Source organism: Hyla sarda, chromosome 7 (assembly GCF_029499605.1).
Source record: "Hyla sarda isolate aHylSar1 chromosome 7, aHylSar1.hap1, whole genome shotgun sequence".
Taxonomy (NCBI): domain Eukaryota; kingdom Metazoa; phylum Chordata; class Amphibia; order Anura; family Hylidae; genus Hyla; species Hyla sarda.
Genome location: NC_079195.1, coordinates 106,372,338 through 106,390,111, shown reverse-complemented (window position 1 = coordinate 106,390,111; position 17,774 = coordinate 106,372,338). Strand labels below are relative to the sequence as shown.

The 17,774-nt window shown below is 45.9% G+C and overlaps 1 protein-coding gene across 3 annotated transcripts in view; it reads right to left on the bottom strand.

Moving 5' to 3' along the window:
* Positions 1-3,694: 3,694 nt before the first annotated feature.
* The window catches only part of HELLS (helicase, lymphoid specific), a 56,173-nt gene continuing 42,093 nt past the window's right edge, over positions 3,695-17,774 (bottom strand). For all 3 annotated transcript variants that reach the window (XM_056530326.1, XM_056530327.1, XM_056530325.1), the window contains 3 exons: positions 14,146-14,242; positions 12,196-12,272; positions 3,695-4,120 (listed from right to left, as the gene is read on the bottom strand). In XM_056530326.1, coding sequence (XP_056386301.1) covers positions 4,038-4,120; positions 12,196-12,272; positions 14,146-14,242 — 257 coding nt within the window. In that variant the 3' untranslated portion in view covers positions 3,695-4,037. The remainder of the gene's footprint in view (positions 4,121-12,195; positions 12,273-14,145; positions 14,243-17,774) is intronic.

Sequence of the window (17,774 nt, the reverse complement as noted above, 5' to 3'; positions counted from 1 at the left end):
TGCGACATTTAAGGACGCAGGACGTAAATGTACATCCTGGTGCGGTGGTACTTAACGCACCAGGACCTACATTTACGTCCTGTGCATAACCGCAGGCATCGGAGCGATGCCCGAGTCATGCGCAGCTGATTCCCGCAGGCAATGGCCGACGCCCACGATCTCGCAGGCATCCGCCATTAACCCCTCAGGTGTCTGGATCAATACAGATCCCGGCATCTGCGGCAGTGCACGATTTTAATGAATGATCGGATCACCCGCAGTGCTGCTGCGGAAATCCGATCATTCAGAACGCCGCACGGAGGTCCCCTCACCTTCCTCCTTCGGCTCCCGGCGTCTCCTGCTCTGGTCTGAGATCGAGCAGACAAAAGCAGAAGATCGCCGATAGAACAGATCAGTATTAGCAATCATGGTATTGCTATGAATAGTCCCCTATGGGGACTATTCAAGTGTAAAAAAAAAAGTGAAAAATCCCCTCCCCCAATAAAAAAGTAAAACGTCCGTTTTTTCCTATTTTACCCCCAAAAAGCGTAAAAATTAATTTTATACACATTTGGTATTGCCGCATGCGTAAATGTCCGCACTATTAAAATAAAATGTTAATGATCCCGTACGGTGAACGGAGTGAACGAAAAAAAAAATCCCAAATTGCTACTTTAATACATTTTATTAAAAAAAAAAATTTGAAAACATTAAGAGTTTTATATGCAAATGTGGTTTAAAAAAAGTACAGATCATAGCGCAAAAAATTAGCCCTCATATCGCCGCTTATACGGAAAAATTAAAATAAAGGGATTATAAACATACTAATTTGGTTAAAAAGTTTGTGATTTCTTTTAAGCACAACAATAGAAAAGTATGTAATAATGGGTATCATTTTAATCGTATTGACCCTCAGAATAAAGAACACACGTCATTTTTACCATAAATTGTACGGCGTGAAAACGAAACCTTCCAATATTAGCAAAATTGCGTTTTTTTAATTTCCCCACAAAAATAGTGTTTTTTGGTTGCACCATATATTTTATGATCTAATGAGTGATGTCATTACAAAGGACAACTGGTCGCGCAAAAAACAAGCCCTCATATTAGTCTGTGGATGAAAATTTAAAAGTTATGATTTGTAGAAGGCGAGGAGGAAACAATGAAAACGTAAAAATTAAATTGTCTGAGTCCTTAAAGGAAATCTGTCATCAGAATCACCCGCACTAAACCTGCTACACAGGCTTGTAGTGCAGGTGATCCTGATTAAAACGCTCCTAACCTGGTTAAAAATGGCTCAGTGCTTCTTAAGATATCTATATTTTTAGTTTTCTATCTTAAGAAGCGCTGAGCCATTTTTAACCAGGTAAGGAGCGTTTTAATCAGGATCACCCGCACTACAAGCCTGTGTAGCAGGTTTAGTGCGGGTGATTCTGACGACAGATTTCCTTTAAGGCCAAAATGGGCTGAGTCCTTAATGGGTTAAAGCAAGGTCAGACCTGGCTTACAAACTTGCCTATGACTGCATTTTCAAAGTCGCACGAGACTGACTTTTCGCATGGCTCCGCTCCCCGGCATCCACTCACAGCTACCACCCGCCCGCAAGCTGTTGGGCCTACAACTCACAGCATGTAGTCACTGTAAAGGTATGCTGGGAGTTGCAGTCCTGCAATAGCTAGCAGGTGGGTGGGTAGTCAGAGCGCAGCTGAACAAAAAGTCACAGGAGACTTTGCACAACTTTTTTACTTTCATTTTCACAGGCATGGTGGGACGAGCAGGTAGGAGATTTACAGGAGGGTGACAAGCTTGTCACCCGCCCACGCAACGCTACTACAACTCCAAGCATGTCCTTACTGTAAGGACATGCTGGGAATTGTAGTTATGTGGCACAGGGGGTGTGTTAGATGGGCAGGGTGATGACAATTTTGTCACCCGCCTGCACCACATGACTACAACTCCCAGCATGTCCTTACTGTAAGGGCATGCTGGTAGTTGTATAATACAACAAAGATAATCCTGCACTCACCGCCCAGGTACTGTGTTCAGCTCGTCTCAGGAGTGTAACATCCGACTGGCAAGTGTGCTTGGCGTGGGGCACTCCAAGCCAAGCACACCTGCCAGTCGGATGTTACACTCCTGAGACAAGCTGAACACACAGTACCTGGGCGGTGAGTGCAGGATTATCTTGGTTGTATTATCCAGTTTACTTTGACAGATTTCATTGATCCTAGCACAACCGCAGGACAAGGTTCCCAGGTCTGAATACCCACTTATTGTATCCTTTTCAGTTCCAAGTATTAGTGACTTATGTCCAGGTAATATAGTGGTGCCACTCTTCACACATGCTGGTAGTTGTAGTCATGCAGTGAGCAGGTGACAAGCTTGTCACCTGCTTGCACATCTCCCCCCAGTTCTGTTGCATGACTACAACTCCCATTATGTCCTTACAGTAAGGACATAATGGGAGTTGTCACGCAGTGCAGGCGGGAAAGGTGCGGGTGGGTTACAATAAATTTACTAACCTATTTTTCTTGTTTTTCCCCCTCAATTCAGATCCGTGTATCCTGTGGACTACGACGATTACTTTTTTTTCTTTTTAATGTTAATAAAATTGTTAACGAGGGCTTGTGAGGGAGTGTTATTTTGGAACAAGTTTTTTTTAAACTTTTTTCTTCACTTTACAGACTTCGTAATGGATTCTGTCTATAAGACGGCTTCCACTACTAAGCCAGGGCTTAACGCTAGCGCTAATCCCAGATTACCACCCCTGTACCCACCACCACAGGGGTGTTGGGAAGAGCCGCTACCAACAGGCCTGGATCGTCAAATAGGGCACTCCTGGGCCTAGGCGGTTACAGGCTGGAATTCTTTAGGATGGGGCCAGTAACAATGGTCCTCGCTCACCCTGGTAATGTCAGGCTGTTGCTGCTTGGCTGGTATTTGGCTGAGAATGAAAATATGGGGAACCCTATGTGTTTATTTTGCTCATAAATAAAAATTTTCAGCCAGATACCAAGAAGCAAAAGCCTGATGTTGTCGCACAATGAATTTTTCTGTTTTGCCATGGATTTTTGGGTAAAATGACTAATGTCACTGCAAAGTAGAATTGGTGGCGCAAAAAATAAGCCATAATATGGAGTTTTATGTGCAAAATTGAAAGCGTTATTTTTAGAAGGTTAGAAAAAAAATGAAAATTCAAAAAATGGAAAAACGTTGAGTCCTTAAGGGTTTAAATGCAACCTGTCACTTTCATGCTGCCTGAGCTGAGTCATTAGGGTGGGCCATGGCAGCCATGATTGATAGACCTCTCTTTACCCAGGGAGATCACACATTATGCTCAAGGGAACCAGTCATGTTCATGCTTCCTGAACCATCAGTAGTTAATGGGAAAAACCGTAACCTCAGACAAAAATGAGTTGGATGCAGAGGTTGAATACAGGTTTTAAAGTGCTTTAATATATCAAGTAAAATAGAAAACCTTAAAAACCTACTAGTAGCAAAACATTCTCATTAGAGATGAGCGAAGTTACAATAATTCGATAAGTCACGAACCTCGCGGCTCGGCGTTTGCTGACTTTAGGCTGCATAAATTAGTTGAGCTTTCAGGTGCTCCAGTGGGCTGGAAAAGGTGGACACAGTCCTAGGAGACTCCTAGGACTGTATCCACCTTTTCCAGCCCACCGGAGCACCTGAAAGTTCAACTAATTTATGCAGCCTAAAGTCAGGAACCGCCGAGCCGCGAGGTTCGTGACAAGACGAATTACTGTAAGTTCGCTCATCTCTAGTTCATACCTGGGCAGCAAACAGAAGTATAAGGTTTATTACACAATTTTTTATTTATTAACAGTGTTCAAAGCAGACAGAAAAAAAAAAATTACTTCCATAGGAAGTTTCATCAGTGATAAGTGCATTTAAAACCGATCCAAAAGGCAGAATATGCAAATTTGTAGATTCTCACTTTACTAAAACTTTTACAGATAAACTAAATATTTTAAATGTCATTTTGGTAACATTTAAATCACATCAACTAAAAGAAAAAGAAAAAAAACCTAAAAGAATCAAACTTCAATTTCTTGTTTCGATTCTTCAACTGAAAATACCCCCTTCTCTTTAGAAGCTGCATTATTTCTCTTCATTTGTTCTGTGGAGAAGCAAATTATAGAAATAGAATTAGGTCCTTTACAAATGACACATTAGCCAAAGTAATGGGAAGCTTTCATTGCATGGCATTAATTGAGACATGGCAAGATGGCAACTACTACAGAAAAAAAAATAAGATTTTTTTTTAACACTTACCGTAAAATCACTTTCTCGAAGGATCCATTGGGGGACACAGACAGTGGGTATATCTTGCTGTCTCTAGGAAGTGTGACACTATGGAAATAAAAATTCAGCTCCTCCTAGCAGGATATACCGCCTTCAGGCTCAGAGCTAGTCAGTTTAAGTTCCAGAGCAATTGGAGGAGACCAATAGGGCAAAGAAAAAAAAACCAAAACTGTCCGAGAACCAGAACCACCAACAACTGAACACACCCTCTGACAGAGAACCAAAGGAAAAACCCAAAAAGGGTGGGAGCTGTGTCCCCTAATGGAGCCGACCGAGAAAGATTTTACGATAAGCATAAAAATCTCCTTTTCTCTATCGGCTCCATTGGGGGACAGACTATGGGACTTACCAAAGCCATCACTTGGGTGGGCAGATAAGTAATCAGGCAGACGGCCGATCCACTGCCACCTGCAACACTTTACGACCCAGACTAGCATCAGCCGATGCGAAAGTCTGCACACTCTCAAGGTTTTCCGAGTTCAAAGACGACCAGGTAGCCGCCTTGAAAATCTGCGAGGCAGAGGCTCTACTCTGGAAAGCCCAGGAAACCCAACAGAACGTGTGGAAGGAGCCACAACCCTGAAAGGAGGAATCTTCCCCTTACAGCCATAGGCTTCCACAATGGCGGACCGAATCCACCGAGAAATGGTGGCCTTGGAAGCAGGTTGTCGTCCTTCCGGAAGATCACCGCAAGGGACAAAGGAATCACACTGATGAAAAGATGATAAGACCGAACAGCCCAAAACTACATCCGGCTTGTGTAGCAAGCGCTCCTTAGGATAAGAGCCGGACAAAAAGGACGGGAAGACAATGTCCTCATTGAGATGAAAGGCTGAGACCACCTTAGGCAAAAAAAAAAAAGGAACTGGCCGGAAAACGACCTGTCCTTGTGGATCACCAGAAATGGAGAACGGCAGGAAGGAACTGCCAGTTCAGACACCCTCCGGATGGAGGTGATAGAAACAAGAAACGCCACTTTCCAAGAAAGGAGGCGGAGAGGCACCTCTAAGGGGCTCAAAGGGTTCACCCTGGAGGGCACTCAGAACCAAGTTCAAGTCCCAAGAGGGAGAAGGTGACTGATGAGCCAAGAGGATCCTGGGAGAGTAGGTCTGACGGAACGGAAGGCGCAGAGGAGAGTCATCCAGGAGCCTGACCACGTTAGCGTACCACGACCTTCGGGACCAAACTGGAGCTACCAGAAAGGCGAGGACGTCCTCTGCCTTGAGCTTCCTCAGCACCCTAGGAAGGAGCGGAAGAGGAGGGAACAGATAAGGTAGGGAGAACCCCGCCCAAGGAATCACTAGGGCGAGGGTCCCGGAACATGGACAAAGACAGGAGGAACTTCCGGACGTGGACCTCTTCGCGTTTCGGCACAATAGAAAGTCTCAGAGGTCGCAGAGTTGCGCGAAGACCTCCGGATGAGGAGACCACTTGCTGGGGGTCGGGTGAGGACCGACTGAGGAAGTCCACTTCCCAGTTGAACACTCCCGGAATGTGAAACGCTGAAATGGCTGGAACCTCACTCTTGGCCCAGGTGAGAATCTTGGTCACCTCGGCCATGGATGCCGAGATGAGAGAGTCGCCCTGTGGATTATGTACGCCACGGCCATGGCGTTGTCCGACTGAACACGGACAGGACGAGACTGAAGACGGGACTCCCAATGAAGAAGACAAAGAATCTCCCGTAATTCCATATGTTTATCGGAAAAATTATCTCCGGGGGGGGGGGGAGGACAAGAGTCCCTGGACCATCCAATCCCTGAACATGCTGCCCCAGCCCAACAGGCTGGCAACCGTTGTAACAACCTGCCAGAGAAGGGGAAGAAAAGACCGCCCTTGGAGAAGAAGGGGGGAGCGGAGGCACCAGAGCAGAGACTGACGGACCCTGCGAGGGAGAACAATCTGACTATCGAGGGACAGAGGAGACCTGTTCCATCGAGAGAGAATCGCCAGTTGAAGGGGGCGGTAACGAAACTGGGCAAAGGGTACGGCCTCCACAGTTGCCACCACCCGACCCAAGACGTCCATACTGTGCAGATGGAGACTGATACCTGGGTCTGAAAAGGAGCGGACCCTCGACCAGAGCGCCAGACATTTGTCCGGCGGAAGAAAAGTGCGGCAGAGACCGTTGAATCGAAGTCTCAGGAAGGTTAGAGACTGGGTAGGACAGAAGACTGACTTGTCCCGGTTGACCATCCACCCGAAACGAGTCAAAGAGTGGAGAGTGACGTCCAGATTCTCCAGAGTCTGGGCTCTGGTTGGAGCCTTGATGAGAGGGTCGTCCAGATAGAATATCACAGAGATTCCCCTCGACCAAACCGGCCCAACACTGGCGTAAGGATCTTAAGGACCTGAGGACCCGAGGAGTCGTGGCGAAACCAAAGGGGAGGGCTACGAATTGAAAGTGCCCCTCCGGAACCGCAAGGGGAGGTACCGATGATGGCCTGGAAATATTGGCACATGGGGTAGGCATCCTTGATGTCCACCGATGAAGGGAACTCCTTGTTCCAGGGACGCCACCACTGAGCGGAGAGATTCCATTCTGAAGTGGTGGATGAGGTGACTGATTGGTCGCACAGAACCGTCCATCTTGGGGACCACAGTAAAAATTTGAATAGAAACCCCGAAAACGTTCCCCTGGAGAAACGGGGACGATAACCCCCTGGAGAAGCAGAGACTGGAGAGTCACTCGAAATTGCTTCCCCAGAGGAGAAGACCGGGGGGCCCGGGATCGAAAAACACGATCCCTCGGAAGGGAGGCAAATTCGATCCAGTAACCGTTGGACACCACAACCCTTACCCCCAGAGTCCTGAATGTGTGAAGTCCAGATGTCTCGGAAAACCAGAGACAACCTCCCACCCGAAGAAACCGCGGGTGGGGGCCTCACTTCCAGTTGCCGGACCGGTTGGAGTCCTACTTCCAAGCCGGGCGTGCCTGGCACGAGGGAGCCTTCTAGTCCCGCGAGGGCACCTGCCTGGACCCTAAGCTGGAACAAGAGATCCGGGAAATAGGGCGAGCCTTATTTTGGAGGCAAGAAGGAACTCTTACCTCCCGTTGCCTCGGAGATAATCTCATCGAGGCGTTGGGCAAAAAGACGGCAACCCGCAAAGGGAAGCTCAGTGAGAAACCTTTTGGAAGCAGCATCTGCATTCCAAGCTTTAAGCCACGTAAAGCGGCGGAGAGAGCCGGTAGGTGTCCAGCAAAGGCAGAACGGGCTGACTACGTGGGAGCTGCGCACAGAAAGTCCCCAGCTTTAGAGCATTGGAGAGCCAGAGCAGATAGATCCTCTGGGGGGGGATCCCGCTAAGATATCCTGATTGAGCTTTCGGCACCACTCCGACAGGGCCTTGGACACCCATGGCGAGGAGAAGAGCCAGCTGCTTCAGAAGCAAACTTTGCTTAGGATTCTACCTTCTTGTCCGTGGGATCCTTGAAGGCAGCGGCATCAGCCAGAGGCAGTGTAGTTGCCCTAGAGATCCAGGAGATTGGTGGATCTACTGAGGGAGGGGAAAGCACCTTAGCGACAAAGTCCTTGAAAAATGGATAACGTTCTTGGATTGTCTTGATTCCCGGGAACCTCTTGTCTGGATGTTGCCATGCAGATTCCAGAATGTCGCCAATGTCAGTGTGAGAGCTGAACATTTGAGGTGCTGGCTTAGCACGATGAAAGGATACTTCTGGATAGACATCCGAAGATCCTGGGTCCTCTAGGTGAAAAGGTGTCTCTTATGGCTGTCACCAATGAGTTTACCGTTGCAATCGAGTCAGAGTAGTCCTCTGAGTCAGATGCCGGCTCAGAAGCCTCGTCCACCAGGGGAAGTGAATGAGTAGAGGTAGTCCTGGAGGGAGGTGACCCTGAGCGGGTACGCAGCTCTGGCGTGGCAAAGCGGCGATTCCGAGAACGTCCTCTGGAGGAGCGACGTTTGTGCAAAGATGACAGGGGGGCGGGACCCACGTGCATCTGAAGACTCAGTGGAAGAGTCAGACGAGGCACCCCTAGTACGCTTGTGAGAGTGTGAAGCATGAGGAGACGAGGAGCGGGCCCTCTCAGGTCCTGTACAGGGAAGACCCCTTCAGGGCGGACACCACTACCCGGGAGGCCTCAGCCACCGAACGGGAGACTTGGGTCAAGTCAGCCATATACTGGGTCAGGGAGAAACCCAGGATGGTGGAGTGGCTGAACCCACCGGGACCGAAAGGGTATCAGGGGGTCTGGGGGAGCAGTGGAGAAGGCAGGGCAAGTGGGCTCAGCAGAGCAAGACATTATTTTTGTAAGCACTGCGACACCAAGATAAGTTACTGATGTTCCAGGTTTCTGACTAGAGGGAGGAACAGCTCTGGGAGCAGACAATGGTGAAAAAATTATATAAAAAAAATAAAATAAAAAAAAAATAAAAAGAGACTAGCCTTCTCACCCTGGTCTGTGTCCGGTCAGCTGCAGTGAGCAGATAAAAGAGACCAGCCAATGGAAAAGGGAGGGGCATGCTCGAAGTAAGGCCCCCAGTTACAGGCCCCACATTGTGAAAATCGCGCCCACGGCGCTGACTGGAGGCTGCTTCGCAAGAGACAGCAAGATACACCCACTGTGTGTCCCCCAGGGATGTGCACACATAGGACTGAAAGGTGGCTGGAGCCCCTGCCCTTTTCCTCACCTGCCCCTCTAGTGCCCTCACAAAAGGAGCTGCAGACTCAGGGTGACAGGTGCAGTAAAAAGGATCCATTGCTGGGGAGCTGTATGTGGTTTAATGGAGGGTGCTGTGCCCTCACTGCAGCAAGGGGGCACCACTTACCCTGTCATTGTCTGCTTCTGTCTCCTCCGTGTGGAGAGAAGCAGAGAAATTGCAGAGTGAGTGATTGTCCGTCCGTGCGTGTGTATGTGAGTGATTGCATGTCAGTCCGTGTGTGTGTGTGTGTGTGTATGTGTATGTGAGTGATTGCATGTCCGTCCGTGTGTGTGTGAGTGATTGCATGTCCGTCTGTGCGTGTGTGAGTGAGTGATTGCATGTCCGTCCGTGTGTGTGATTGCATGTCCGTCCGTGTGCGTGTGTGAGTGTGTGAGAGTGAGTGAGTGAGTGAGTGAGTGAGTGAGTATCCGTCCGCGCGTGCGCCCGTCCGTGTGTGTATGTGTGCCTGTGCAGAGGGAGATTGCTGGGGCCTTAGTGCAAGAGTGTGAGTGAGTGAGTGAGTGAGTGTATATATATATATATATATACATACATATATATATATTTATATATATTATATATACACATACATATATACATACACATATACACATATACACACACACACACGTGTGTGTTCGCGTGCGTGCGCGTATATACACACACACACACAACCACACATATATACATACACACACATATATATATACACACACACACACATATATATACATATACACACACACATATATATATACATATACACACACACATATATATATACATATACACACACACACATATATATATACATATACACACACACACACACACATATATATATACACACACACACACACACAGAGTGACTTTATGTCAGTGTGAGGTGTATCTCTGTATGTGCGTATAATAAAAAAAATATATATATGCAAGTGAAGCTATGTGTATATATCTGTGAGTGATTGTGTGTGTGTGTGTGTGTGTGTGTGTGTGTGTGTGTGTGTGTTTATTGGCTATATATTCCATGTTATGTGTGTCTGTGTATTTATGTTTCTTAATGTATAATTGTACCTGTATGTATGTGTCAAAGTGTCTCTTTGTATGTGTGTATATTACCTATGTACCGTATGTGCTTGTATTTATTGTATGAAGCACATTATGGAATTAGTGGAGGAATGTAAGCACAGTATATATTTCATTATATTGGAACATTATATTTTTTATGTATGCTGGCATGTGTATAGATCCTTAGGGTGCGTTCACATGGGCGTATTTTTGCTGCAGAGCTGCTGCAGATTTTGCTTCCCATTGACAATGGGAAGAGAAATCTGCTAAAGCAAATCTGCAGCAGAAAATACGAACGTGTGAACGCACCCTTAGTGGTGGCACAGTATGGTTAAATAATGGTGGCACAGTATATATGGAATTAATAGATGAATGGTGGCACAGTATAAAAGGGAATTAAGGGGGTACGGTATATAATTAAAGGGAAACCGACAGGCTGTGTACTCGCACTAAACCCAATGCACTAGGTTACAGTGCATGTATACAAAAATTGGTCTTTCCATTTTCTAGGTATTGCCCCACATTGCTAGTATACGAAGTCAGTCTTGTGCGCAATGGAGGCGGAGCTTCCCTGCCTCCATCCTGTGCTATGCCTGGCCGTCTTTGTATATTTATAATTTTTTTGCCAACTCTAGTATATGGTAGAATGTAAGCATATATTTGTGTGGTGCCCATTTCTTCAGTGTAAGAACCAGAGATTCCTGCATAAGGTGGGTGATTGGTGCTGGGTGATTGGTTCTGTCTAGAGATGAGCGAACTTACAGTAAATTTGATTTGTCACGAACTTCTCCGCTCGGCAGTTGATGACTTTTCCTGCATAAATTAGTTCAGCTTTCAGGTGCTCCGATGGGCTGGAAAAGGTGGATACCGTCCTAGGAGACTCATTCCTAGGACTGTATCCACCTTTTCCAGCCCACCGGAGCACCTGAAGGCTGAACTAATTTATGCAGGATAAGTCATCAACTGCCGAGCGGAGAAATTCGTGACGAATCGAATTTACTGTAAGTTCGCTCATCTCTAGTTCTGTCATATAGAGGTCAGACTGGGGCATATAGGAAGAGATTTATTAAAACCTTTGCAGAGGAAAAGCCCTCTGCAAAACGATCTGATTGGTTGCTATGGGCGACTGAACCGCTCTCTGCACAGGTTTTAATGAATCTTCTCTATAATACAGTATATTATAGGGCAGCTGTCACGTTTTCTGTAAATAAGACTGGTAGCACAGTCAAAGTGTATATACACATGGCAGACCTTCATAGAAACTGTTCTTGGCTCGATTTTACAAAAACACCAACTTTTATGGGGGATAGGAATGTCGAGGAGGCCTGGCGGGAGTCCACTGTGTCCCTGGGCTGCTGCCCATTAAGTCTGGCAGATGTTTTTTAAATTATGAAAAGTGCCCTTTTTTTTACTTGATCCCCTGCCCTTCAAAATGTCTGTGCACGTCCCTGGTGTCCCCCAATGGAGCCGATAGAGAAAAAAATGTGTAATTCACTACAAAATGGCCTTTAATACCATAACGACATCAGACGTAAATGTACGTTGCGGCGGTACGTGACGCACAGGACTGGTGCTCTCATGCATCCAGGCACCCACTGGTTTAAGCAGACAACAGCAATCGTGCTTATGTCCCTCATTAACCCCCTCCGAGGCATCAGCGGCAGTTAAAATGGATGATCAGATCGCCCGCAGCAGGGATCCGATCATACAGCATGGCAGCCAGAGATCTCACTTGCCTTTGGCCGTCTCCAGGGGTCTTCTGTTCTGGTCTGAAATCGAGCAGAGTAGAAGATCGCCGATAACATTGATCAGTGCTATGCCCTATGCATAGCACTGAACAGTATTAGCAATCAAATGATTGCCTATAGGGAAATAAAAAACAAAAAAATGCATAGTAAAGTGTACAGTGAAAACAAAACCTTCCAACATTTGCTAAATTTCTTTTCAATTTCCCCACATAATTATATTTTTTGGTTGCGCCGTACATTTTATGGTAAAATGAGTAATGGCATTACAAATTAAGATAGGCGATTCAAAAACCAACCCTCATATGAGTTCTGATTTTTAGAAGGTGAGGAGGTTAAAATGAAAATATAAATTTGGCCTGCTCCTTAAGGGGTTGAGAGTCAATTACACACTTGGTGAATGATTTTTGCTTACCAATGAGATCACTTCGGTCTAACAATAGTTCTAAGTCTTTGTCACTAATGACTTTTCCACTTGACCCATTTACTTCCCTGGAAAAAAAAAAAAAAAAAGTTAATTAATTAAGATTATTTAAAATGGGCACCGTCAGATACACTGTTGTAAATATTGGCAAAACATTAAGAATTTTATTTTTAGAGAAATCATGGCTGTCCAAGCTGACGCACAGGAATGGACAAAGTTCATTAAGAGTGCCGCCAGCCAGGAGAGCGCCGCGTGATATCCCACCTTCACTTACTGGACTTGTCTATGTCCATGCTTAGAAGTATATTAGAAAAATGTTTTGCCAAGATGTACAACATATCAAGTTTTTGAATCAGAGTGCCCATTTAAGGTATGTGCAATAAGGAAATGTCAAAACTTTATATTACACCTTAACAGCTCAAGTTAAACATAAAAGGATAGATATACATATACACACTACCAATTGGGTATCCCAATAATTGTACCAACCCACAGAAGAAAATTACCGAACATTAACAAAAAAATTCATTTCAAAATAGTGAAAAATTTCTTGAGTTTCACAAAAAATTCTGCATTAAACAGCCACTTTCACACTTTTTTGTGACATATTGCACTTTGTTAGTGGTACAAAGTAAAATTTTGTCATTTAGGTAAAAACGGACGGTGTCTTTAAGTCTGGTAACTGATTAGTTTCTTTAACCCCTTAAGGACCAGGGGTTTTTCCGTTTTGCACTTTCGTTTTTTGCTCCTTGCCTTTAAAAAAAAAAAATCATAACTCAATTTTGCACCTAAAAATCCATATGATTGCATTTTTTGCGCCACCAATTCTACTTTGTAATGACGTCAGTCATTTTTACCAAAAATCTACGGTGAAACGGACAAAAAAAATCATTGAGACAAAATTGAAAAAACCCCACCGTTTTGTAACTTTTGGGGGCTTCCGTTTCTACGTAGTACATTTTTGGGTAAAAATGACACCTGATATTTATTCTGTAGGTCCATACGGTTAAAGTGATACCCTGCTCATATAGGTTTGATTTTGTCGTACTTCTGGAAAAAATCATAACTACATGCAGGAAAATACGTTTAAATTGTCATCTTCTCACCCCTATAACTTATTTTTCTGTGTATGGGCCGGTATGAGGTCTCATTTTTTGCACCGTGATCTGAAGTTTTTAATGGTACCATTTTTGCATTGACAGGACTTATTGATTGCTTTTTATTCATTTTTTCATGATATAAAAAGTGACAAAATGCACTATTTTGGACTTTGGAATTTTTTGCGCGCACGCCATTAACCGTGCGGCTTAATTAACAATATGTTTTTATAATTCGTACATTACCGCATGCAGCGATACCATATATGTATTTTTATTTGCACTTTTAAGGGAAAAGGGGGGTGATTCAAACTTTTAATAGGGAAGAGGTTAAATGATCTTTATTCACTTTTTTGCAGTGTTATAGCTCCCATAGGGACCTATAACACAGCACACACTGATCTTTCACATTGATCACTGGTTTCTCATAAGAAACCAGTGATCGATGATTCTGCCGCTTGACTGCTCATGCCTGGATCTCAGGCACTGAGCAGTCATTCGGCGATCGGACAGCGAGGAGGCAGGTAGGGACCCGTGGCTATCCCGAACAGCCCACTGAGCTAACTGGCACACTTTCAACACGGCGTTCAACTTTGAACACTGTCTAAAGGGTTAATAGCGCGTGGCACTGCGATCAATGCCGCGCGCTATTAGCCACGGGTCCCGGCCGTTGTTAAAGGCCGGGTCCGACCCGCTATGACGTGGGGCCACGCCGTGGCCCCGCGTTAAAGGGAGCGGACACATGACGTTCCAGTACGTCATGTGTCCTTAAGGGGTTAAACTTTAGCCAAAACAAATCCACAAGATCTATTTGAAAATGTCAGTCTAAAAAGCAGTATACTACCTTTCATGATCCCGGGACTGAAGCAATTCAAGTAACTCCTTGGGATCCAAACATTTTGTTGACTGATTTATCCCACTTTGGCCACCTTTGAATTTATCTAAAAAGCAGCAAAAGAAAATTACAGCACTTTTCTTTCAACATAAACAAGGATGTTAACTTCTGATTAGAAGACTGGGTCATAAAACCTACTAAATAAGACTTTTGTTAGGTACTAAGCAGTGCATACTAGGTACACCCCACAAGTGGTCCAATGTAGGGACAGTCCATTGGCACCCATGACTCACTCCCTGGCTAAAGGCTCATTGTGGTGAATACAAGGTTAGCATGCGTGTGACAGGAGCTCTTCTGTGAGATTGCAGAATGGAGATGCAGATGGAGAAAGCACGGACTCTAAAGACAGAGCCAAAAACTGCAGGAAAAGAAACCACAGCCACGCATAAGCCAAGATTGGCCCGCCTGACAAAAGGGGAGGAGGGGTAGAGCTAGGCCACAACTCCCCCCACTCAGATAATGGCTGCCAGCTTATAGTGTAAGCTGTGGCAGCTAGGGCAGTGGGGAAAGGGAGAAAATCTCCCACACTTGGCAGCCAGGGGACGAGAGAGGCCCAGACTCCAAGTTCACGGACAGTGGTCGCCGGCTTACAATGTAAACTGCAGCGGAGGTAACAGCAGACAGTGTAGAAGAAATGTCCCTGGCTGCCAAGCGAAGGCCCAACTCCCCAGCACAGAGATAAATCGCCACAGGCTAACAGTGTAAGCCGTGGCGTAAACAGCAGGGGAACAGGAAGGCATGTCCCCAGCTGCCGAAGTGGGGAGGAGGGCGGAGCAAGGCCCTGACTCACTAAGCTGGCCGCTGCAGTCTTTGAGCAGTGGAAGCCGTGGCGGAGACAGCAGGGGAAGAAGAAATGTCCCTGGCTGCTGAAGCAGGGCGGAGCCAAGCCCAACTCCCCCGGGTAAAAAAAAAAACAGTGGCTGCTGGCTTACAGTGTAAGCTGCGGCAGCGAAGACAGAGGGAAAATAAAACAATGTCCACAGCTGCTGAAGAGAGGGGAGTGAGGATGGTAGCTAAGACCCAACTCACCCTGCTCAGATATAATGGCTGCCGGTTTACTTAGTAAGCGTCTGGGGGAAGGAATAAAATCCTCAGCACTAGTTCCAGCACTGCAGGAGAGGGGACTGGGGGCAGAGCCATGCGCCGTTTCCCTGCCCGACCCTCATGGCCATTGGCAAAGTGTAAATACCAGGCGGTGGAGAGCAGCGTAGGGTTAAGTGAAACCCCCGATGCCAAAGCAGTTTATTTAAGCACCGTAGAAAAGTTCCTGGCTGCCTGGGAAGGGAGGGAGAGATGAGGGAAGGAATACTACCCTACCGAAAAGATGCCCCCTCACTCACCTGAGACTTTGGCCAGCTTAACGCCACACTATCATGCCAGGCTGCAAGCAGGGGCAAGAGGGGACCAGGAACAGTGGTACTACCCTAGTGCTGGCAAGAAGGGGTTAACTGTCACTCTGTCCCATGCCCCTTCATCGCAGAAGGGGGAACAGGTAGCGCCATGCTCCTGAGCCCCGACTAGAAAACGAAAAAACTAACATCCCTAACTATAAAACAAGAAAAAGACCAGGTCTGGAGACCTGTGTCTTGCCTTCCGACACTAGCTAAAACCGATTACCTCACTTCCAGTGGGCAGATATATCCTGCCAGAGAGGAGCAGACTTTTCCAGTGCCTCCTAGTGGCAAGAGCATATACCTCATCAGTATCTGGTGATCAGACTGATTTAGAAAAAATTTTTACGGTATAGAAAGTGACTAAAGATACACTATATTGGACTTTGGAATTTTCTTTGTGTACGCCATTGACTCTGCGGTTTAATTAAGGATATATTTTTATAGTTCAGACATTTAGGCACGCGGCGATATTTTTATTGTTTTTTTTTAATGGGAAAAGGGAAGGCGATTCAAAACTTAAGTGATTTAATCCCTTCCCTAATAACTTTTACACTTAGGAGACTATAACATGCATTACAGGCACTGATCAATGCTATGCCATAGCATTGCACTGATCAGTGTTATCAGCAGTCTATTGCTCAAGCCTGGAGCAATCAATCACCATTTGGATGCAGAGGAGGGAGGTAAGGGACCCTCATGCACCCTAGCCGATTGGGACACTGCGGTTTCTTGGTGGTCCCTATCAGCCAGGAATACTTATTTTTACTTTGGACGTGGCAATCAGTTGATCGCCATGTCTAAAGAGTTAATAACGGACATCAACGCAATCGGTGATGTCTGGTATTACCCTGGGCCCGGCTACCATTAGCTGCTGGGACCGACGAGGTGTCACCACTTGACCCAGTTATATTGTGGGAGTGGGATGTACAGGTAAGCCATGCGTTCTTAAAAAGTTAAGAGACTCCTATTCAGCACGTGTGTTGTCATGCCCGGGCTGCCAGCATCTAATAAAAACTGGACTCACCTGTCAGTGCTCAGTCGGTTCCCTGGTATCACCACTCCTGTCCTCCACTCTTCTTCCTGGTTGCATGTTAAGTCATAATAGCTGATCAGCTGAACACCAGCCACAGATGTTCTGCCTTGGCTGGTGATTGGCTCAATGCATCACACTGCCGTGCAGCCTATAGCCAGCTGAGGCGGGACATTGCTGCGGCAATTTGCTGATCAGCACAGTGACACTGACCATGGGCAACCAGGAAGACTACAACAGCAGAGGACTGGAGTCGCGATACCAAAACACTGAAGGAGTGGAGACAGGAGAGCTCAGTTTTTTGTGCCATTATGTCCAGGCTGCCAGCATCTAAAACAAAGTGCTGAATGGGATCTCTTTAAGATGGTAATTAGTGAGCCCTGGAATTCATATGGATGAAACTCTAGGTAGGTGGCAGGTGTCACATTAAAGATCAATTACACCCATTCATGTTATTTTATAACATAGTGACCGTCGCCTCAGTCATCTGTGTCCCTCAAACCTGTTAAAAAGAATCAAGACACTTGACCCAACTTTTAGGGAGAGGGAAGCACACCACAGCTATAGCCTTGCCTGGGTGGAAGACCAATAAGGATTTTTAGGAGTTCCTGAGAAGTGGAAACTGGGCCAGGAGATCCCTGTTAAGGAACTAGATAATTGTCCAAAAGGGCTCAATCTATGATGGGGGGTCTGAGGAAGTATAGCCAAGAATGAACCAGTGAAAGAAATTCCAGGAGACAGACTGCAGGAGAAACCTCATTACAAACCCCCGAGGCAGCTCATGTAATCAATGACCTAGTGACAAACCATAAAGCAGTGATCTGCTAACTACGGACCTCCAGCTGTTGAAAAACTACAAAAAACTTGCAGCATGTTTACACAGCTATGCACCTTAGTTACTAAGGCACATGGCTGCCAAGGTTTGCTTAGAATTGTAATTTTGCAACAGCTGGGGGTCCAGAGTTTGGAGAACACTGCCATAAAGAAAGGTCCATGAATGATCTGTTGGAAGGTGGACTAAGAGGCTAAGCTATAAATTAAAAATGAGGGAAGAGAAATTCAGTGAGCAGAGAGAACAAGTCAATCACTACAGTGTTTTAGGGCTCCAAGAGGATAGAGGATAAAAATAAAAGTACTGGAGTTTTCCTTAAAGC